The 25,149-nt window shown below is 41.9% G+C and overlaps 1 protein-coding gene across 1 annotated transcript in view; it reads right to left on the reverse strand.

Annotated features, from left to right (window-relative positions):
- Positions 1-254: 254 nt before the first annotated feature.
- Positions 255-25,149, reverse strand: part of ajap1 (adherens junctions associated protein 1) — a 44,027-nt gene continuing 19,132 nt past the window's right edge. Inside the window, exons 2-6 of the mRNA XM_084016554.1 lie at positions 15,679-16,442; positions 3,492-3,579; positions 3,106-3,348; positions 1,191-1,324; positions 255-305 (exon numbers count right to left, since the gene is read on the reverse strand). Of these exons, the coding sequence (XP_083872680.1) occupies positions 1,252-1,324; positions 3,106-3,348; positions 3,492-3,579; positions 15,679-16,442 (1,168 nt within the window). The 3' untranslated portion in view covers positions 255-305; positions 1,191-1,251. The remainder of the gene's footprint in view (positions 306-1,190; positions 1,325-3,105; positions 3,349-3,491; positions 3,580-15,678; positions 16,443-25,149) is intronic.

A 25,149-nucleotide genomic window follows, 5' to 3' on the forward strand; every position in this document is an offset into this window, starting at 1 on the left:
GGCACATTGTTCAGAAATACAGTTCATCCTCCACCCACAGCAGCTCCTTGGGTTCCTTTTTTTAAATGTCAAAGGTTTTTTTTCCTCGAGACATCTGTGACACCACAGTCTTGTCCCGCACATCCCGTAAATATACCTATATATAATCTATATCTAAATGACTGTACGTTCCTGGAAATATGGAGTAGCAGCGTTGTGGCTGCTCTTCTTGTCATCTCTAGAAAAATAAATATCTTCACCAGTGTCCAAAGAGTGATCACACTATTTTACAAAAAGAAGCTGTTTTGTGTGTTTCCAACCGGAGCCTGTGGAGAAGAAAATCATAATTATCCCTCATAAAGCAGCACACAGCACAGAGAGGATTTTCAAAACTGGGCTTCTAATTATATGTTATGGGGAAGTGTTATCCAGCTCTGGCCTGAAAAACCCATTAAAAGACAAAGCTCGATATGAAATACGTGCTGTAACATACACGTAAGCCTGAGAAATACATGAGGGTTTTAGTATAATAATAATAATAATACGGGATGTTGTGTCTTTGAAGGCTGCAGCACCGGGGACATGCTGTGTAGAGCCGAGCTGACTGAGACTAATGTGTGTCCAGACAACGGCGAGGCGTTGTCCTCTCACTACGCTACCTGCAGGCCATCTATTCCTTTTAAAATCTGGGTCAATAGCAGACGTTACACCTCCCCCCGGGCTCCCAGCAACACTGTGGGGCCAGAGCATGTGTTTAACGTTCATGCTTTGAATTTCAAATGCAGGCCAGTCTGGCATATATTAGCCATGAATTAAAAAAATATATCTAATGAGGCGAAGTGAAAGTGCTCCTTTACGCTTGTTCAATGTTCAAAACAATATGCTATTTGGTGTAAGACATAAATATGAATGAGAGCGTCTCAGATACGAGGAGTGAAATGGTTAATTACCAGCATATAGCTTATTAATACTGATACATGCACAATTTGTTTCCTATCTCAACTAGACCTCTGATACTGCGCTGAACTGTTTTTCTCAACCCTTTCTTCGTCCCTGGGCAATGGTTATAAAGAAGCATAATCATGTCACAAATAACAAACATATGCCGAGTTCCCTCGTATTCCCAAAATGGGGCAGAATCGCCACGGTGATCGAGGGCGGCCGAGGCTCGGACGATGATTTGCAAGGGGACAAAGTGGCAAGGTACCCACCAGAGCGTGAATTCAGGAAGTCCCTTCCGCCCACAGGAAGTGAACAAAGGCCTTCAGCTCGTCAACAAGAGATCTCGAACCATTTCTCTGACACGAAGGCCACAGGAATCAGCTGTCTTTCAGTGGGGGAGGGCCTGCAGGGGAAAAAGGTGGGGTTGTTAATACTGGTGGATGCCGAGCCTCACTGTCACCACTGTATCATTGCTCACAGGCAGACCCAACGGAGATAATCATATACTGAGATAGCCACTCCTAAATGAATCAGTCATTCCTTTGCTAAAATCTAAAAAAGATCCTTCCATGCCTCTGAATAAATAAATACACTCTTAGGACTATTTGCACCAGACGGATGAGCCTCCCCTCACTGCAAGCACAATGAATCTGTTCCAGGGCTTTGGATACACAGAGTAAGTGTGACCATCTTTGCTGGCCTTGCAGCTTAGATGACTGTTACTGTTATCCACTCAGACAGTAAGCACGCTCAAAACTCCACCAATTATCACACTTCACATAAATGTAGGTTTAATGTATAATCTGCCTAATTTCTATGTAAAACAAATAACTGCCTGTCAGTATGTATCACAAAGTGAGACACGTCTTCACCCACAGAGAGGAGCAATTTAAACTGTGAAACACAAACACACCGATGACTCACCACTTTTGTATTATTATTTTTTTTTACCTCCCATTATGAGTTGGCTTGGTAAACATGGACATGTTTTGTGCAGTTTGCTGGTATCATATTTCATGACTTCTGGGTATTGAAGTTCAGTTTTCAGTCGGAGATAAAAACGTTGTCAAGACTTCACATCACATTGGCTACATTGCATCTATAAATTGAGTCATTACACAACAAGAGAAAACCCTGTTAGGTTAAGGTTTCTGTGTGCAGCTTGAGGCAGCTCAGCCAGGTGTTGGGCAGATGGACGAGGAACGAGGCGATGGGGGGGAAGCATTAGAGGCAACCGATTTATGTGTGGCTTGGCCGGGAAACAAAACTCTGACTGATTGTGGTTCAGAGTAACGGCACATGCAAGGAGAAGGGGGGGGGGGGGGGGGATCCCAGCGTTTCATGATGAAAAAGTAGATTCACCATGAATGTCATTTCATTGGTTTCTTTTTGCCACCACTTTTTAATTGATTGATTCAATTCTATTGAATAATGTTAAACATAACTGAGCAATGTTTAATTACATTTTTGTATTCAGCATAAAATATTATGCAGGTTTACTTTTTTATAGAATAAATATGTAATTTTTCACCTTTCAGAAGAATACAGATAGTCTCACTTGCATTATTGCATGTTTATTTCATGAATATAGAATTTTGGTTACAAGTTACTGAATCAAATCATGGTTTACAGAATCGAATCGAATCGTTACAAAAAAAAAAAATCGCCATTGAATCAAATCGCCAACTACTGTATCGTTAATCGAATCGAATCGCTGTGAAGCCAAAGATTCACACCCCTAATGGCTCTGCTGTAAAACAGTGCAGTGTAAATAAAGATCAGTCATTCATTCACTAAGCACATAAGCACACACACACATCCATATAGAGTATCAGCTCATCCGGTCCCATGATAGAGTCGGATTAAGCAAATTGCAACTTGTTGATCAATAAAGCATCTTTTACTTTAGAAATTTAGGGTGAAGGAAGGCTGTTGGTTGTTGGTGTGGCAGGTGGATTGTCCATGTTTAGAACAGGTTCTTAATCTAATTCAAATTGATTTGTCCATTTAGTGAGAGGTTTCCTAATATTCCGGCAATTTAAACTCTAACATTAAGGATAATAACCGAACAGAGACATCAAATTTGAAAAGCAAAAAGGAGCTGCATATTTCCGTGCTGGCTGACTGAACAAATGTTCTAGTGTGCATCGGCCTTGTGCGGTAAACAGCCGTGGGCCGGCATACCTGTTCCCGTTGTAAGCAGTCTTGTAGACAGGCGTCTGCTGGATCATCTCATCAGTGTAGATGGGCACGGCAGTCCGAACGCACTCATGTGAGCACTGCAGGCTGTCATTGTAGGCAGTGAATATGTCCACCTTGCTGGGCACCCGCGCTGGGGTGAAGTCTGTCAGGTTTTGGCAGCTTTCTTCCTGCTGGTGGATCTTACGCTGATGGCTATTGTGGCGGCCATTTCCCGACTGCGCACAGCTACAAAAACACGCACCAAAGACAAGAAACAAACATAAAATCATACCTTGGACCTTTCTCAATCATCTGCGAGGGTTTCTGACAAAGTGTGAGCTTCTTACAGCTGCGTTTTTTTCAATAAAAAGTAAAGGAATCTTTCCTACCAGTTCTTAAGGACGAGTGTTGTGATCAAGGCTGCGATAACCATAATGAGAGACACAGTGATTGTGATTATCTGGTGAACTGCCAAACCTGCAAAAAGAAAATAAGCACAAGAGCAGGGAATTAGATTTGTGAAGGAAATGGTTTCAGTTGCTGAGTCCTGCACGTCACTTCCCTTTGGTTTTATGTACAAACTACACAAAGTATCCATGGCAGAAGAAGAAGATGACATTTTGCTCCTCATGAATTATTCCATTACAGTACAGCCAACTGTAATGCATCACTGAGTTTTCTTTCAATGCACATATATGCTTATTATTCTCATCATGGCATTATTCCCAGTTTTATTTGTATTTTTGCAAACAAAATGATTCCTCCAAAGCAGACCCAGCATGCTCTTTTATAACCTTTTCTCACCTAAAAGTACCTCAGCAGGATTTTGCCCTAAGGCTTTTCATTTAAACATTAAGCGAAAGCAAATTGTTTGATATGCTGTATCAAATAAAATATTTGATCAAAAGGAGGTCCTGATAGGCATTCTGAGAGCTTTGAAAAGGAAGGCGTGTTAATGCAGTGAAGAAGCCACACACAGGCATTAAAGCTGCTTTGTTTGACGGAGCAATAAATGATGTACTCGTACTATTGAGAGCTTTAAAGAAACATATTCAAGACACTGTTAGTGTTTCTTACACATTGAATGTAAAACTGTTGTAATAACAAAATAAAGTTACTTATTTCTTTGCCAAAACTAGGCTTTTTTCCTAGTCATTAAGACATACATTTTCATATGAATTAAAACTTAATGTGACCAGAATTTGTGTGAATATACTATAATTATAAAATATGAATGTTGAACTGAACTCAATATTTTCTCTCTTTTTGGCTCAACAAAACCAAAAGCTAAACAAGACGAAAAAATGCTCAGCTGAGGGGAACTGATGGGATGTTGATTCTCTGTTACTATTTTCACATCGCACAAAGTCATTTGATCCATTGTAAATAGAAATAATATTGAATAGTGCAGCTTTGAGGAATTATTAATTCTGTGCTAACGCGATGCTCTGCACGACAGTAAAAATGTGAACCACAGATGAGAAAAATTACCTCCAGCCAGGACTTCTCCGCAGGTCACCAGCTTAATATTCATAGAGCACGGCTCTTTAAGATCTGCTTGCACTTGTCTGCTCCATTATAGAAAATCATTGATGGACAAATTAAAACCCAATTACAGTGCTTTGAAATGGATGGCAGAGAGTTGAGTAAACGACAAGTAAATGGATCCTCTGTATTTTAGAAACACTGAGCAGTCAATAGAGAACGAAAAAAAACTCTTGACTTTGAGCTTTCTTAGCTAAGCTATTAAGACTGAAGATTCTATGCATCCTTTTGCATCTTAACAAAAATGCAGATATGAATGCAGACCAAAGGTGTTCTGTTTGTTCTGTTTGTCTAAAGTACAAAAGCATTGTTCTTCTTTAAACGCTTAAGACTCCTGTGTGTGCTGATCCTTCACGTCTGCCAGAGGATAGTAATCCAAAACAAAACTGTGCAGTACATGTCTAAAGGGAGGATTAGTGTGAGCCTATGCTACTGTCCTGTTGGTTAGTGTGTGTGTGTGTGTGTGTGTGTGTGGGTGAGTGATAGAGCATGAGAGCAGCTAGGACACGCTGCAGCAGGTGACATGCTGCAGGAGGGGAGGAAAAAAACAGAACCACGGTGAGAATGCCCACGTGGGCCTTCTACATCTCACCTCTCCATCAGCCCGCTGCCTCGCCGCTGATCAAAGCTCATTTGTCTTCGGAGAGGTTCAAAAGGAAGTGCTGCTCGGTCATTTTGGAAAAGCACGTGGCCTCGTCTCTGCCTGCCCGCTACCCGGACAGCCTCCTCTTGGATAATATACTTCTACGGGCAGGGCCTTGCAAAAAGGCAGGCCAGGTCAACCTTGGATTAATGATATGCCCGGCTGGCCCAGGGAAGCCTTACCTTCCCGGTGCAATCAGTCCCTTGCCATGGCAAAGGCACATTCACTTATCTGGCAAGTCATTTGCATTGCCCTCATATCCCCCCTCTTTCCGCCTCCGTCTCCCCCTCTGCCCATCTCCGGCTGATTCCAAGGCTGTTAAGTTGAAAGTGTTCGGTTATAAATTAACATCTGTCCGAGTTCAGGCATAATAGAGCTTGCTCCCGACCTTGATCAATAGCTGAGGCCTCTACTGAGAATTGTTTCATTTTACATTGATGTCAGAGTGAAAGGGAGCACTTCCCAGTCAGGAAATTTAGAATTAAAAGCTGCGCTTGACAAATTTGTCCTGCAAAACCGCTCCTGATTAAATCACATTATAGCACTACATTAGGTTGAGCTCTGTGCGCACCTCTGCACATCCTCTGCCCAGGCAAAGGAAACTTCTGAGTACGATACAAAAGTGCATGCAACCATCGATTTAAACAAGAGGAATCCGGCGGGCCCAGTGGGTAAACATGAGCATGCTGTGTGCAGTTTACTGACACTATGTTACATGTTTCAGGGTATTTAAGTCCAAATCACTCATTAAGACTTCCTCCAGGCTGCTATCTGAAGCCAAATATCCAGATACATATAGTACAGCTATTTAATGAAACAAATTAATCCGAGAGGCCCGGCAACACAAACATCAAGATTAAGTCCATTATAACCTCATTTTCAGGGCATTACGTTTAAGGGGACAGTGATAATAGAGCAGATAATGATATGAGTGACAAATCTGAGTGCAGAGGCCAGGTCTATTTTCATCCAGGAGTGCCAGTTGGAGGGAGGGAGATTTGGCCTGGCCATCTGAGACTCATTGTGCCCTGGCAGTCAGGTTGAAATATCACCTTTGGCAGTCACCTTGCTTTGGAGATACCCGGTTAGGATTTTGTTTGTTCAAATCACTGCCAAACAAAGAGGGGCTGAGAGGGGGGATGGACAGAGGAGACAAGGGGACAGGGAGAGATACAGAGAGGAGAGGACGGCTAGCATGTGACCTCTGTGGCAGCGGGATTTGAGTGCCCATCGATGCCCCCAGCAAGAAATAAATTAGATTTGTTTTACCTCCATGGCCGTGACAGTTTGATGAACACGTCAAAGAAAAGCACGCGGGTTCAATGAAATCTCTCCGTGCTACCTACTTTTAATAAAACAACCCCAGCTTAGACACAACTACTCAGTGTGAGGTCAATAAATGTGCCTAGCGGGTAATGTCTAGTGGTGTTTGTATCACCAATGAAAACTCCTGTTTTTTCTTTTTGTTTTCCCACTGTCATCATATTAGCTCTGTGTTTTCAGGCTGAGTACATTTAAGATATATGCATCAATCTTTAGTCACACACATCAGTAAAAAATCAGTGCGTAATGCAAGAGGTGTGGCTCATGGTGATCCAGAGAACAATAACCAGACCCTCAGCCTTATTGTAGGCTGGTTTAGTCCCACTGCCCTCCTCAACCTTGTTTCCAGACGCAGTAGGCAGCTGCTTTTAGCAAAAAAGCTAAGCTAAGATACAAAAAAAACACTGCATGCTATTCGGCAAACATCAAACAGCAGGCAAAGTTAGTGACTAACAGCTAAAGAGCCATGTATTCCCCTCAGGGGACACCAAAACAGGGCTAAAAGGAGTGAATATTGGCTCTGGAGTCTGCTGGATATGTAAAAACTATCAAGTTTGCTAACAAATTTGTTATAATTTTAGAAAGTGTGTATTACAGCTGCTTCACAGCTTCAGAGTCAGAGTTTCCAACATTTGATAGTGTTGGAAATATAGGAGCATCTATAAGATAATCCCAAGATGCCATTTCAAGATCTGACTCTATACAGTAACTCTTGCTAGTTACTGGCCATATAGTATAGCCACAACTTGTGATTTGTGTCATTAAATAATCATTAATGAAGAGCATTTGACCATTGACCACTGTCATTTTCCTGCTGTGTCAAGTTTTCAGACAACATCCTATCATATCCATATCAAAATAAAGAAAAGAAAAACGTATTGTTACAGCCAACCATAATATTTAGTACACATCACGATTCAGCCTCAGCATGCAACCATTTAAATGGTTGTCTTTTGACCTTTCTGAATTCCTGACTTGTCTTTGCAATTTACATGGTGAATGATGTGAACACATCTAAACTGCAGGCAGTTTGTCCTCTGAGTTAAAATCCCATAACAAGGCAGAACTGGACAAATGATGAGGAAAAGATCATTTCCATCTAATTAGTATGCATGTGTGTATGAGTTATTGTCGATCTCTAGCTGTGTGTGTGTGTGTGTGTGTGTGAGAGAGAGAGAGAGAGAGAGAGAGAGAGAGAGAGAGAGAGAGAGAGAGTGTATGTTGCAGTAACTCCTATTAGGTATCCAATGCAAAGAACCATTTAGGGCTAATGGTGCCTACACCCACGCAGCGCCGGCTTAAAAGCTCCAGAAAAATGTGGGAAAGGCCCTGCATTTGTTAAACAGATAGTTATGGCTTACAGAGGTTGAGCCGCCTCACTCCCACACACCCCAGAGCATTTTGTGCAGGCATATTCAATACATGCTAATACACTGCAAAGACTCTTCCCAGGTCCACTCTCCTACAACCAGATAGCTGTGCTGGGCAGGTTAGAGGGAGAGACTTCAGTCAAAGGCAGCATGCTGATAGTTAGGAATTGCCAATTAAGGTTGGTGTCAAAGTGTCAATCGGGGCTGATTTCCACTGAGTCACCAAGCAATCTAAAACACTTATTGGAGAAGAGGGTGTGTAGAGGGAGGGAGGGAGAGAGAGAGACGAGTAAAGTTGAACAGTTTTCTCTCAATGCCGAAGGCATCGCAGCATAAGTCAGCGAGGCTGGATGGCAAATGCTAGAATGGTCAAAAGAGGAGGATTTGCTGCGATGATGGTGTGCCTTACAGGAGGATCCACATGTCCTGTGTGTTAGGAACAGTGGAGAACACACAGTCACTCATCCTCTTAACAACAGACACATGGAAATGACTGCAATTTTCAGGTGGGTGTTAAAATGGCATTGCTTCTAAAGCAGCTTCAATCAGTCATCCGGGTACTGTCACGTCGAAGACGGGAGTTATTTTTTTCGTCAAACAAAGCTAAGCTGAATTGTTTCGCTGGTGAATGGAGTGAATGGAGTGGGGGAACATAGCATGCACCTGCACTGTTTTGGCTTTGAGTCCAATTTTTCGGCACACTCTATAATCCTCTCTGTCTTTCCTGTCAAGCAACACCATGTCCCTTTTCAAAAACAATTAAAATCTACAAAAAAAACCCAAACAGGTCATATTAAATATGCCCCCCCTCCTTCAGGCAGACGTGTCAAGGCCATGAAGATAGAGCTGAGCAGCGGAGGAAGAGAACGTGAAACAGCATCTGCTCGGTCTGGCCCCTTCATCTCCTCTTGGCTCGGGTTTCTGTAAATCAGGGAAAGGGGGTTTGACTCTGCATGCCTGTCACCAGGCATCAGCATTTAAGTCCAGATTTAACACTCGAGAAAAAGGAGATTCATTTTTACCCACTTTATTGAGAGTCAATACAGAGCGTAATGGCAAATTTATTGGATTGCCATGGTAACCGTTGGGAAAAGTGCTCTCTCTCTCCGTCTCCCTGTGTGTCTCTCACAGCTGAGGAGGCTGTGCTATACGCCTCTACAGGTCTATCACAGGTCAAAATGCTGCATTACATTGTTCACTGAGCTTGCCTCTATAAAAATAGATTCCAGAGACACTTAACATACTTTTTACATGTGCTCGACTAGCATATTTTCTCCATTCATTTAACCCTCCACCCCCCTCGATAACATGATGTGAATATCATTTAACATACCTGCTGGCTCTCACGCTGGATATCATCTTAAACTTTTATCACCTAGTGTCCTCGACAGAACTGTGAGGCTCTTCAGTGGGGCTATTCAATTACATCCAGTATGCATAAAGCCGAATATGACAAAATATGTGAACCATAAATATAGTGTATGGAAGTAGCCATGTCATCTCTGTTGAGAGTTCCATTGACTGCTCTGCATTGATAGGTTGGTTGCTCTGATAATGATATAGGCATCAGTTACTCAGCGATGCTGGTGATGCAGCTTTCCAACGTGGAAATATTTGCCCTCGAAACAAACAAACTCAGCGGTGGAGGAGACTGATATTCATTGCGATGTTGGGGGGAAACAGCCAGCAGTAAAAGCAGAGTGGAAGTGCCAGCAGACAGTTTATGTCGATGTCCGTCCACTGACAAACGTATTGGAGTCCAACTTAAAACCATCGTCAAATGTGGTTTGGTTTCATGTGTTTTTGCTGTCCACACTTTCTAAAATCAATCTGGATACATCTTAGTATGCCAAAAAAAAACACAGATTTGGGCTGGCAGATTTACCAAGACCTTTTGTAACTTTTCAAAAAAAATCTGGCTTTTGACAGTCAAAATCACAGAACTACCCCAGTGAAAATATGAAATGTAAAATTGACAATGACGTGTGTGGGAGAGATGGGGAGAGAGGGAGGTGTGAGAGACTGGTAAAGAGAGAGACTGTGTGATTGCCGCTTGTTCACTTCTGTGTACATTTTTTATTGTGTTTCTGCATTTTGTGATGTGTCTTGGTGCATTTGTAATTTCAAAAGAGAGACAATAAAGTACTTTTTTTAATACATGCGCTTGCATTTGTTTCAAATGTGTCATAATGAAATGCTCAAAAAAACTTTAAGGTTTTAAATGGGTAAATGTTTGGCCTTTCTACATTTTCTTAGAAATATCAATCAATCAATCAATCTTTATTCCAGACACAATGATGGTCCATAGTAGAAAAATACATATAAAGACATAGAGACATAAAATTATAAATATAAGTAAGATAGTTAAGAGGCAAATCTAAAAGACCATGGACACTCCATAAAAATGTTCAAATATTTACGTGGTACGTTTTGCTCACTCCACGCAAGCCTCTAACATTTAACCTTGCGACTCTCGGACCCTCTAACAAGACCTAAGTTATCAGTAGTGGCTTTACTGACTGCAGTTTTAATCATCTTATACCCATAATGGAGCTGACAGCTCCATCTGCGTAGAGTAGAGGGGGGTCGCAGTTACTAGCAGCACAATCACCGGGAACAATCAGTGAGCATCTGGAGGCACCACGGCTAAAACTCCCCCACCACCACCACCTCCTCCTCCTCCTCCCACCTCCTGTCTGATGGCCAGAGAGCACTGTGAGGATGAACAGGAGGCATCTAGACAAACTCACGGCTGACCAAGATATGCACAAGATGCACTCTGATGCTGAGAATGGCCCCCGTCGTTGCATTGTCTCAACCCAGGAAATGACACACTGACATACAAGTTATTAACCACCCAGGCTGGAATAAACTACTTACTATACTAAGGGAAGAGGCTTGCTGTGTTATTTTAACAAGGGACAGAGCTTGATGGCAGAATTACAGCCCACAGTATGCATTACCTGCTGACAGGTGAGGTCTACAGTATTTGCAGACTGCTGACATTGATAATTGTTAAACTGTGCATAGAAATAGTGCAAAAGGAAATCAAACTGTGGCAGCTTGCTTATAAGCAACATTACCATCTTTGTCCTGGGAAAGATGTTGGATTCTCCACAATAACAGAAAGAGTTGTCCCTTCGGGTGTCCTGCACTATCGATGCCAACGGTGTGTGGGAGTAAAGACACGTAGCCTGTAGTCAATACGTGCAAAACAGACAAGCAGTGTGTTCTCTGTGTCATTACAGCGTTGGTTTCAAACCAAACCAAACCGGTTGGTAAAATGTCACACATTAAAACGAATGAAACAATCACAGAGCTTGTCCATGCGGAAGTTAAGTCCATGGATCATTTCTGCTCACTGGCTGACCGCTCCACAAACTAGTTGTAGTAGATGTTGGATCTCACCTGCAGCTTCAGGCATTATAGGTAAATCATGTTTTCTATAAAATGTTGTTGCTATTGCGTTACATTATTATGTGTCTGATCATGGGAGGTTTTTCAAATTGAATGTAATGGTGCCTTATTTCCAAAAACAAAACACAATGGCTGACTATTCACTCTGATACAAACAAAATACTTGCCAGTCAAGTCACCTGGCAGATTTTCCTTCCTGTTATCAGTCATCGTTTCACCAGACAAAGGAAGTCTATTTTATCTGCACTGGAAAAGCAATTACATGTCCAAATCTTTGGGCATAAACGTGTTTAATCACAGGAATATTAATGAAAATGCCTGCACCAACAAAGCTACAACGCTGGTACACTATTTGTTCTACTGGCTGGGGCTGGCGTCACACACATGGTGATAGCAACATGAGTGGGTATCTGGCAGTGGTGATATTCCTCTGCACAATGGCAACAGGTAATTGTGTGTGTGTGTGTGTGTGTGTGTGTGTGTGTGTGTGTGTGTGTGTGTGTGTGTGTTTACAATGGAACATCTGACTTAATGTGAGGAGACATTTCATTTTAGGAGGCAGGGAGATTTGGCAACTTCTCCAGTGGGCTCTGACATTTGCTGTGCATCTTTTCTGGCTTCATGATGAAACAAGCTGTCAAATATGCATAATTATTACTTGATGTATTAATGATTACGTTGGACCAGAGTCGAGCTAGAAACTTGAATATTCAGACTGCTCTTCACTATGTGCATCACTTCTTTGTGAGAAAGGCATTTTGGAATAATTTCCTCCCTTGTTCTCTACCTCCTTCCACAAACAACCACTTGCATCCATGTTTGACACACACACACACACACACACACACACACACACACACACACACACACACACACACACACACACACACACAGCGTGAGATGATTACAGTCATGATACACACATCATATGCCTTATGTGGCTGAGACAAAGTACACAAAAGGCTTGAATTTGTGCTGGTTGCCTACAGTATTCATGAGTCATCGTGAATGAGTTCATGCAGACCGTTTATTGTAGGGGTGAATACGCATTCTGTAATCTCATATTCCGGAGAGCATGAATAGCAATGATATATATGCAATTTATGAGCTGCAGCAGTTGAAGCATTTATGTGAAATTAATTATGTATATTACTCTTTCCAAAAACGTTTATTGTAACTTAAGCGTATGAGGAAACAGAAATAGGTCAAATGCGGTTAATGTAGCTGCTCATAATAAAGGGTAAGCTCCCATACTGCAAGTCTTTGGACTGCAGGATGGGGATAGGTTCATTGATGACTCTAAATTGCCCGTAGGTGTGAATGGTTGTCTGTCTCTACATGTCCTGTGATAGACTGACGTCCTGTCCAGGGTGTACCCTGCCTTCGCTCAATGACAGCTGGGATCGGCTCCAGCCCCCCCGCGACCCTGAATACAGGATAAGCGGTAGACCATTATTATTTCTTCTTCTTCTTCTTCTTTAACATTTAATAGGTTTTACCAATCTAATGAAATATAGAGTAAAAAAGAAACTTGTTGGTTAAAGTTTTGGACATAATACAGACATCAGTTTAATGTAGACTCAAAGTCCCCAACATACATAATGCATACAATTAGCCATGTCAACATATAATGGAGTAAGGTCTGGAGTAAGGTCTACCTGAGCACAGAATGAAGACGCTGTCTCTCTGTGTGTGTTGTTATCTGATCTTCTTCTCGCTTCGTTGACAGAGCATAAAGCCTAACACTCAACCTCCAGTTCACCCTCAGCTAACATTGTTAGCTCTGTCAGTACTGTTGCTGTTGTTTGCGGCGCTGTTAGCACAATTGTCTGCAAGCCGTCGCCATGTTGAGAGCCATGTGGAGGCAATATATTTACTCTGAATTGAAAATTTGGCTCCTTTAAATGGAAGTTCACACGCCGTGGTTTGAATATGTTTGAGCAAGAACCAAAACCTCTTTCAGCACTGTCATACAGTCTATGTTGTAAGGCAGAGGAAGTATTTTAATGCTAAATTTACTGAATACTTTGGACGACTGTCTAAACTCAGTTTAGTTTTAAGATGCAACTAACATGCTGTTATGATATCTTGAACTTCATAATAATTCAAACAATACATTGTAATGCAAGCTAATATGATCACTTGATTAAGATCATGAGTTTTTCCTATGCAAGTCTGCATTATTGAGACTTATATTGCATGTCATGTATCCATAAACATCTTCAAAGACAAAGCAGGAAAGATACGAGTAAGAGACAGCGACAATGTGAAGCACCTCTTCTTCGGTAATAGTTTCATTCCATCAGCAATCCAGTGCTGTGCTGTCGGTGTGGTAATTATTAGGTCTTGTCTTGGGGCCAATATGAGGGAGACATGGGTTAATGTGTTGTGAAAGCAAAAGGAACGTTTTCTGCAGCATTTAAGCACCTGGGCTTTGCTTTGAAAGGGGATTCTATTCATCTGCTCTGATGAGACACACTCTGCTTATTGATACAATAATGTGCACCAGTCTAAAAAATCAGACCTTTTTCCCCTTCATCAGCGCTCCGTTAACAGTGCTGACTGATTTCCTCCAGGATATCATATCAAGACATCATCTTGAATCACTTGGTGGTCTCTCACTCGCCTCCCAAATCAAGATAAAATTAAGAGATCATCACATTGCTGACAAGACAATTACATGCTGCCACTTCCTTTCACATGAACTATACACACCTCGTTCACCATAGCAGATAGTTATATATGCAACTAACATGAACTAACTTTCATGGTAAGTTGTGTTGCCCTCTTAAGAGCTGAGAGTTTCTTTTTTCTTTTCTGTTTAACTTGCACAGCATTGCGAGGCTATAGTAATATTAGCTATGGGATCAAGGTTTGCTTGTGGTCCCAGTTCACCACCTGGTCCTTTTTTTTCATTATCTTGAATATTGGAATGTTGGTATAAAACCGTTCCTAAGGAAATTGTCAGAGTTTCAAGTTGAAATTAGGGTTGGGCGATTGTATACCTATACTGCTTGTTTTTGGGGCAATATTTGGGGGAATTTTTGTCATTTTATTTTGTTCATTTAATGGTCTGCTTCAGGAGTGTGGCTGCTCAGCGGGCAGACAGACAGCATGGGAAAGCAGTGTTGTATGATGTGTGTTTGTCTGTTTAATAAGCAAAATAAATTGTGTGTTTATTTGTGGAATGTAGCAAACCCGCCTCTCAAATCATGTATATATATATGCACTCGCTGGTTGTTAACATGTCAGCCAACCCGAGTTCAGGTTATTTTCCATTAGCAGCCCTCTACTGAACTGTGCATTTTCACATTCCTATGTTTTAAGACATTTTTCATTGTAATTGAGTAGGAGGTGGCCAAGGATCTTTGATTACCCTTACTGCTAGCTGCCTAATTTTATGACATTTCTATTGATGCACCAAATGGGAAAGGTTCAATTAACATAGTGCTTGCTTCACAAGTTGTTAAACATGACTCATGTTTTATTGCTACCTGTATGGTCCATTTAAAAAGCCATGTTCCACATGGACTTAATGAAATGGTAAATCCAATATATCTGGCTGGGAGGTTTGTGTGTTCACAGCACAGAGGGACTGTCCATAAATATCACATATGCCCATGTACAGTAATCCAGGCATGAGGGCCACAGGACGGTCAAGGACATAGCCTGTGAATCAGGCTATTTTCCTAAGCTGTAATATTATATGACTAACCACTAGTCATGTATTTAACTCTTAACCGAACTGAAACATTTTTTCCTGGGAAACAAGTTCCACTTGCACAACACATAATGATACTGGAAGGCTGCAAGTGATTTTTCACCTTCTCCCCCCCCGAGATTCCACCCACATGATGCACTCCTAACCCTCTATTAGAAGTTTAAAGTGGAAGGTTAGGAATATGGTCCTGCACCGGCTTCCCACATGTGAATGCACGTCGACTGTGTTTGTTTGTTGGAACACACAACCAGGCTTCACTACAGACAATCAAACCCTCTTCATGGGGGAGAATGGTGCCATTGGTGACCAGTGCGCCCTTCATACTAATATTAGCTTTTGCAAGTTTCCTCTTACAAACCAACTTTTCAGAATGTTTGGATTACTTTAATAGTCTGTCAGACTTTCACAATGGCACTCATTCCCATGATGCTCTCTGTATTTCTGATATACTCATACTCTGTGTACATAGGCATACATACCGAAGATAAACTCATGACTCATGCAACCATGACATTTAAGGTAGATGATTAAATGTTATGCTTTTAAAGGTCTCTTACCTGGTGTGTCCCCATATGGCTTTGGTGGTTTTAAAGTCTCCCCCAAGCTGACAGTGGCCTTGGTGGTGGTAAGCCTCTTGGGCTGTGGTGTGGTCACCACAGGGAATGACCTTTGGGAGAGTGTGGTTGTAGTACTAGTGGATGTGGCCACTGTGGTAGTTGAGACCTTGGTGGACAGCGTTGTGTTGGGCTCCGGTTTGCCGTCGTCATCTATGTTATCTGTCCCTGTGGGTCCCCAGTCGATAAATCCGGCCACTGTGGTAGTCCGGCCCTCCTGAGACTTGTCGTAGTTGTCCCATTTGAGCTGCCTCCTGGCTCTAAGTAACAGCCTCACTGCGTCTCCTCTGCTCCCGCTGGATAAAGATGCTGGAGCTTCTCCTATTACAGCCAAAGGATCACTTGTCTCCACTTGAGAGTATCTCAACCGGCACTCCTTACATGCCACTTGTCCTTTATGTGCTGGCTTCCGATGCTTTTGACCCTTGACTTTTGTCCCAATCCCTGCCCTGTTGTCTTGGGGTGGACTGATAGGGTGGAGGAGTCGACGGGCCAACGGACTCACTGTTCTCCAGTGGAGCTTGTTTGGCGTGTCCCAAAGTGGCTGCCAGCGAGGTCGAGAGCGAGGCACCAATTTAGGCGTATGTTTGACCCCTATACCCTGACTGAGGGGGCTGCAAACAGAGAAGTCCAGGGTGAGGTGGGTCATGGCCAGCAGGATCCACACCCGGTGCCCCACACAGCTGCCTGGCCTCAAAGCAGACGGACTGCATAGAAAGGAGGAAGTAAATGAGAGAAAACGATTAAAATCAATATGTTCACTGTATGTAAAAAAACCCCACACATCTTTCATCCAGGAGCCTAAGGTCCGTGTCCCGTGCCAGACTAAAAGTAAATGTTTACATTTTGTCACATCAGTCATTAGTCATGTGACTCATTAGTGTCGTGACTCATGCGAGTGGCTAGTCATGTGACCCGTTTGCCACTCACTCAGTAGTGACGGGAGCCATTAGTCATTCCTGAAACCTAATTAAGTGTTTTTGTTGCCTATGAAGACAGAAGTTTATTTTGAAAAGACACTGCATGTGAGGAGTGGAAACCGACACGCTTTCCCTGCCACGTCTAAAACTTATGCTAGAGGGGTAGCTGGAGTGTCGTAGCTTGAAGCTCAGGGTCACCGACCAAGCGTTGGTGTTTGACGAGTTGGGAGTGAGAACGTGCTCATAGATTCCCCCCTGTCCCCTACCTTCAAGTTAATGGTCAGTTATAAACCTCCCCATCTGCATTCACCCTCCATTTGCACTCCTGGCAAAGTTCTCCACAACTTCTTCCACTCCTACTTAATTAAGCTTCGTAATAATTAGCTTCGCAGAGCACCTCTTGAATTGCAGTCTAAGGGTCAGTCACAAAGTAAATGCTGTACAACATGTGAAAGATTATGGATTTGCACTCTTCACTCTCAGCAGCCAAAAGCAGTGAGGACTTATCTTTGATGTTACAGATTCATATCAATCCAGGGATGATTACACCGACACACAAGGTCAAGCCTGGTTTACCTGATCATCATATTCTGCATTATCTCCCTCAGACACAAAGTCATCTGATTCCCAAAGGGCAGTTTGATTATGCAGCGCAATGATCAGGGAGGTAACACGCAACACCAGCTGAAGACACAGCATGGAGAGTGCATTGTGGAAACCTTCGCTTGTACTCCATTAATTCGTCCAAAACAAAAGTGTGTCCGAAAATGTCCTTTGGCATTGTATGACGCTCCCTTCTTTTAACTTACAAGATGGCAAGGTGACGGCTAAGCTGGCTGTTCAGGCCAGGACCCTGCAGTAGACTGATTTTCCTGACAACCTTCAGTGGCCCCTGGGACAAAGCTACACATTGATTCCTAAGGGAGAAACCTCATTATGGGCTATCTTTCATCTCTGCTGTCCTTGGCCAATTTAAGCCCACACAGAGGACTCGTTTTGGAAGCATCACAGAGGTGATGATAGATGGGAACGTGTGAATGGGTTCATCGACTGTCAGAGGCATCACAAAGATGATGTTCATATAATCAGCAAGTTCTGCTCTTGTAAGTCTATAACTATTGCCAGGCTATACTGTAGTGTTATTTGACAACACAAACTGGACTTTTGTATTGTGTTGCAATGTTTCTATACAAGTCATCGGCGATTCTTCTCACACCCAAATCTACATCATTGTGATCAAAGATGAGTGTTCAGCAAATGAGACAAAGTCTGTGGTGATTGCTACAGTCCAGTGAGACTTCATGCCGAGTGATTTCATGAATGTTAACTGTTCTGCAGTAGATTTTAAACATTATCTGATGCCAATTTTAATCCGAAATTCAATCTGTCCAACCGCTTGCATTCCCTGTCATCCTCTTAGTAAACTAGGCTTGTTTCTGTTCTCTTTGCTTGCACAAAATGGGACACATTGTGGTTTTTGGATGTGATGTATAAACAAAGATAACGATAAGGTTGTTTGAAGAGTTTGTTAAAATGCAACTGCCTGACAGTAATGTTGGCTTGTCCCCCTGAGTAACATCAACAGAGTTTAGGATTATGATTTGGGGGGTGGCATTTGAGTTTATTCCAACAAATGATCTGTAGTTCTCATTCAATCAAACTTTTTTTCTCCCAAAGAAGTCAGCCCTATTACTCCATCTAGCTGTTTTTCTGCACAATATCGTTTTGAGTTTTATGGTGAAGTGAGTAGTTTCAAAATACTGTTTGATATTCATGAAAACGTTGAATTTTGCTCTCATCCATAATTGACATGCGGCTCAATTTGAATTCTGTCATAATTCAGACTAAAAGAACAATAGGAACTTAGACTTTAACAGTACAATTGATGTTCAGTCAACATTTTTATTGAACCTTCCAACTGACGGAGAATGATTCTGAACTGGATGTTTTTATTATTCACCCCACCTTCATTTGAGTTGCGAGGGACCAGCAAACCACTAACTGATAAATAATTTAGAATGGCATTTTAATTGAGCCATAAACGGTGACGGATGTGGTCATTAAAGAGCAGTGACAAGGTCAGTGTATTATTGACTGTTAAAAATATGGGTAATAACTTGTCATGTGAGTGTTTGGCTGTGACCTCAAACTGCGATCCTGGCACTTCCCCAATCAACAGACTTGAGGTGAAGTTTAACTCCCTGCACCACATTAATGCAATATCTGATAAGGAGAGTGGTGTTACTCATCATACATAATGTGATCTGAAGTGGGATGTAAAGAAGAGCAACATGTTTAAGATGGTTGTTAATACTCTGCTGGGCTCAAATGCAACAATGAGGAAGGGATGAAATAACCCGAACAGACACGAGATCCATAATAATGCAGAATCAAGGTTGTTGTGTATTTCACACTACATGAGCCTTGAGACCGAACGGGCCAACAGTTAAGCTAACTTCAGGGTGAATACTCAGCCCATTTAATGCATGTATGTGCCATATTACATTCTGGGTTTCAAGGATCCAGGCTACCCCCCCAGATAATGGATGGATGGAACAATCCAGACTAACTTTTTTCACAACAAAGTTCTACATGTTATCCTCTTACCTTGTTATCACCATGTATGTTGTTTATTTGCATAAAATACACAATTCTAAATATTAGGAATGAAATGACTATATTTAATTAAATGAGCTACAAACAGCATTCAGAGCATTAATAAAGCTGCGAACAACTATAGGCTCTATAGAAAGATTATGGAGTAATGTCTACCTGAGCAGAGAATGATGTCACGCTCCCTCAGTGTGTGTTGTTATATGAGCTCCTCCTAGCTTTGTTGACATAGCCGGGTCGGCCAAGTTTGCTTTTAGTGTATGTCGCCACTCTGCACTCCCCTCATATGGCTGTTACAGATGCTGATAACACCAATGCAACCGACGCAGCGTCAACACTGTTAGCTGGTTCAGCATGTTTCTATGATGCTGTATTGAGGTGATGTATTGCAGCACTCGCCAACAGAGTTCAGATTCGATGGTGTAATAGGCAGGTGAGCTCAGAGAGGTGGCAACTGAGTGTTTTGGGTTTATTCTTTAAATTACTAAAGCAGTTAATAGCGATATGATTTTCTTCTGCCGCCACCACCCGCATATCATCTGGTCAGTACTGTCGGCACCTGCTGTGAACATAACATCAGGGAGCGACGTAGCAGTGCAGAGTGTGTACAGTTCAGGCTATTTGTCAGTGAATAACTGCATAGCTGTGTCCTGCTTGAAGGGGGGTTAGCCCTGGAATTAGCCACAACTTCAGCTCAGGCTCTTAAGTGCCTTTTAAGATGGACCAGCTATCTCATTTTAGTTACAAGTCACTCCTCTTAGTTTTTCTTTAGATTTGCCTCCGATCTGGGGCTCACAAAACTGTGGCAAGTGGAAAATAAAGACCAAAGTGGTGTAGTGTGAACAAGCATTTCTCAAGAATTTGAAAAGCACAGCTGAATGACCGTCACTGACATTGAAATCACTTGAAAAAAAGTGACATTAATACTGAAAATGGAAAAAAAAGACGAAAAACACTTGAACACATTAGTGAGAGAAGCTTTCATGCCAATGAAATCAAATGAAAAGGTAAATCTTCATGTCTTTCCCAACAGTAAGCTATGATGTAAAATGTTAATGATGCTAGTTTTTACAGCTGCTGCACCAACATCATCTTTAGTACTACAATCAATCAGGACCCACTGTCCCGAGAATCCTACCATTAAAAGATGAATAATTGTCCAAAAATGTTAAAAGCTAAAACTGCTGGCCGGCACAAAGCCTCTAAATCTTCTCGTTTGCTAATATAACGACAGCTGATTCTGTCTTCAGGTGAAACTTCATCAGTTTTATAACGCCTGATCAATCAAGCTCTTTACTGTTCTCCCTCTCTCTCTTTCTCTCTCTCTCTCTCTATATATATATATATATATATATATACACATACATTCTTCAGTGAATGAGCCTTCCCATTTGTCTCTTGATGTGAATCTGTTTTGTTTTTTCATGTGTAAATCGTTAATGACTTGCTTTGTGTTTAATTATTGGTTTATTTGTTAATAAGCATCAACACAGATTGAGGTGATTAATTAACATCCCACTTAAATTACACAACGAATACAACTCTTAATAAACCAGATGGTTTAATTGACATTCAAAATGATTCAGATAACAATTCCATTTCAACATCGTATCTTTAATGGATTTGTATACACCTTTGCCTACAAAGTTGGAATATTTTGTTTTTTTGACACAATCTTATGTTTGTTCCAATTTAAATGCATCAGTAATCACTTTTGACCAGGTTCAATGATAACATTTGTGAATTATTCCTCTTTATGGGTGACCCTATATATATTTATGAATGCATAGTTAAAGTGAAACAGATTTTAAATCTCTTATAACATTTAGCGGCGGCATGTTGATGTGGTTGTTAGCACTGTCACCTCATAACAAGAACGGCTTGGGTTCAAGTCGCGGTTCGGGATCCTTCTGTGTGGAGTTCTCCAGCTTCCTCCCACAGTCCAAAGACATGCAGGATGGGGATAGGTTCATTGATAAATCTAACTTGCCCGTAGGTTTGAATGTAAGTGTGGTTGTGTGCGACCTGTCCAGGGTGTACCCTGCCATTGCTCAATGTCAGCTGCATCTCACACTATGTACTGTTGTAGCATTGACACATTAAGGTGTTAATTATCTGATGTCCAACCAGTTCAATAGAGCGACAGGTAAAGGAGCAGTCACTGTCCACCTGTTAAGTGGACTGTGATAAATGCGGTACATTATAGCCCTGTTCCATTTAGGTCCTGGAATGCATGCTGGCTCACTTGAATGACTGTGACACACTAAATAGAATGAGACCATAATTAATAGTACATAATAAAAGGGCCTATTGGTAGGACGGGGGATGTCATACACTCAGGTCCCATTAATAGTAGGCACCAAGTAGGCCATCTCCATCCATCCAGATGCCACCTTATTTAGGTGTTTGCAGTGAAATGAGGAGGTATCACAGTTAACTCCTCATTTCAACATCACAAGTCAGCTTTCCTCGTCCATTCCAGCACTTTCACAGTGCTTTATAGCTCGAAGGGGTCGAAACATCATTTTTGCCAATCATGACAGCCTTAAGAAACAGGGCGCTACCACTGGGCTGTCTGGTCTGGGAGTTGTCTGTGTTTTTGTATTCGAACTTTAACACTTTCTTTGGGTGTTTTGTGTTCATGAAAGTTAATGCAACATTTATAAATACAAACACACTTGCTACAGATAAAATGGGCTGGAAATGATAATTCCTTCAAAGTTAAAGAGTGTCTCTCTCATATTCTTTGACATATAATGAAAGTATAATTTGGAAGTGTTCTGCACAGATGGCAGATATGTGCAGCCTTCGCAGTGTGAACGTACCAGATTGCTTTCTGGTTGGGAATGTGTGCCTGGTGTCCTATTTTATAAGCACATGCTCCATCATGCCGTCATTACTAACTTCCATATATAGTTAAGCCTCGACAATATGGCAGGAAATCCCTTTAGTGGAGATTGTGACATCTCCTGATTCTGAGCTCCTACTGTCCTGCCTCACATTTTTATCATCACAAAGCGTTGGGATTGTACATGACGTCGCTGCGGGGCACACAGACAGATGGATTTTCATGGAAGAACCACATTTTCCTGAAAAATTGAGAAAACTGGTACGTTGGTGGAGGGGGAATACATTCTTATGCACAAGTTTATTGATGGGGGAAGTTAACGTGGACCGTAAGCTGCTTTGTATGCATTATTCGGTGGTATTCATTGGGCCAACGGGCTGCTCTCAGTATGCCAAGTCCATTCCACAGCAGACAAACAGGGAATGAAATAACTTTGTGAAGTTATGGCGAGAACCGCTAATTGGCGCGTCTGTTGGCCTGGAGGAGTCGGATTTGAAGGTCAGCAAAAGACTTGCTGGAATGATGATTTTAACCGGGACATGACAGACAGCAGATGAGAAAGTAGCAGCCTGTGTTGCTGCTCACAGACGCACCAGGCAGAAAACAAAATCTCTGTGCATCGCACGTACACACACTCCTGGAGCCTCTACCATCAAAATACACACAAACATAATATTCTTTGTACATCCCATGTTTCTTGTACCTTCAGGGACCATGATACATGCCATATGTCCAACTATACATCGTATGGCAATTGTACAACTGAGGTCTGTGTGTGTGATCCCAACCTCAAGCAAAGTAGAATGGTATCAACAGAATGCAAGTGATGTGATATTTCGGAGCAATATATACTGTATGGATTATGCTTCTCAGGCCAATTACAAAAAAAGCGCTTGGAGGAGGATTCACCAAGCTTCACTTCTCTCTCTCTCTCTCTCTCTCTCTCTCTCTCTCTCTCTCTCTCTCTCTCTCTCTCTCTCTCTCTCCTCTGTGCCAATTTAAGCTGTACTATATTCGGTAAATCTACTTCCAACTTATTCTGCAGCTTCCTATGAACGCCACTGTCACAGGGGTCGGGATTAGGCCCTGACAGGCACTCCAAATTAAACACACGATCTTCATGCTTGAGAACCGCAGACTGCAGCACATGATTACGGTTTCCCATTTTGTGCAAATATGTTTTGCATACAACTTAAGCCTATTTCTGACTAAATTGCATTTCCCCAGTTAGTCTTGCATTAACGACATTCTGCAACTATGTTTGCAGCATGACTGTGCCTAAAAATAGGCTATAAAAAGTGTAGAGTTGTGCTAAAAATAAGGTTTACAAAGTAGGACGGATGCCTGCAGAGTCAAAGCACACAGCTTCTGTCTTGCTAAAGCTGGACATTTTCATGATTTCCTGTCACGTCCCTCTTCAAAAAACCCACGTTGCACTGCTGTGCAAACAGGGAGAACATTGGAATGAGTAATCCGTTGCTCACAGCACTTAATACAATTTACCTGCCCTTGAAACTGGACACCTCATATAACCAACATAATGCCATCAAAAGACCAAAATGAATTAAGAGCATCCTTTGAAGTCTGTTAAAAAGATTCACGACATAATCCTGAATCAAATGCTTGAGCAGAGGATGAGAGTGCTTAATGAAAAAGGCCATTCACACACACACACACACACACAGGTTGCTTTGCATAAGAGGATGTCGTCCAACATGTCAGATTGTTGACATGTGAAGTGCTCTACTGTGGTGTGGGCTGTTTCTAAGACCGCCCTGTGATGTCTTTGACTCTTTCATGATCCCTGAACTCAGCCGCAGCACGTTTGAGGGTTCTGGTTCAGAGAGGCGCCACGACTCAGGCACTCTGAATGAAGTAATTACATTCCCATCCCTCTGCTTCATATGTAGCATCGGCTCAAGGGTCTCATGTGATGTCTCATAAGATGTTGAAACCGATCTGAATGTACCTCGGCGGCAGAAACGGGCTCCTTTTACTGTGCAGTTGTGTCCGTGCAAAGTGAGGGCATGTTAATGTTCGATTTTTTCAGATACAACACAGATACTGTGCATCGCCGACGCTGAAAATGCCAAGGAGAGCTTGACTTGCTTCATGGTCAAGTGTTACCCCAGACGACGCAAGCCTTATACGTCATAGTTCAGTCTGTATATCAACTGAACTATACGAGCGTATCATCTGTGTATATACATGACTCATACGATGTGCAAGTTGGATAACCTTTATGTCTGCATGTGCAGAGTCTTACATGTTTAATCGTATGTGATCATGTGACCTGAGTGTGGAGTGGAAGGCCACATGGTTGTATAGATCGTGACTATTTTGGTTTGGATGTTTGCTCCAAAAAATCTACTGAAGGAACTTTTACTTTAAACCCTGTTTTTCATGTATTTTGGTTAAAACATTGTTTGCGAATAGAGGAACCAGAATACAATCTTGACTTCCAGTAGTAAAGATAGATCCAATCAGCATTTTTTTAAACCAAATCAGACAGTATGTGACTCATTTTATCCAGCGACAGTCACCATTGTACCTACGAAATAAGGAAGCTCGTCACGTACTTAAGGCTCGCAACATGTCAAGCACCTTGAAAAAAGGTGAGCGTTGCCCGCTCCCTGATGATTGTGCTCTTACCCCAGAAAAGATCAAAGTCATTGAGCGCTGTGTAGGCTACTATGTGCGGCGATTCTGCAAACCATGAGCCAGTGGGGCATAGATGAGCACAGAAACAAAGGGCAGGATATAGTCTTTGTGAATGAGGCCCACTTTAAAAGCCCTTGTAAGCCTTTTTTTCAAGGCTTCACAGAACCTCAATGTTTTATTTATCATAAGCAGTCAAGCTGGCAACGTGGCAAAACAGTACAGAATACATTAAAATAACACCCCCACATAGGGGCTATTAAAAAAAATCCTTCTTTATAGTGTATTTAAATTATTGTCGTGAGAGTACTAGAGGCTAATGAAAGATTTTCTGACTCTTTGAACCCTGTGTGTCATGTTAGACCCATTAAAACA

This window comes from Eutrigla gurnardus, assembly GCF_963514095.1.
Source record: "Eutrigla gurnardus genome assembly, chromosome: 8".
Taxonomy (NCBI): Eukaryota; Metazoa; Chordata; class Actinopteri; order Perciformes; family Triglidae; genus Eutrigla; species Eutrigla gurnardus.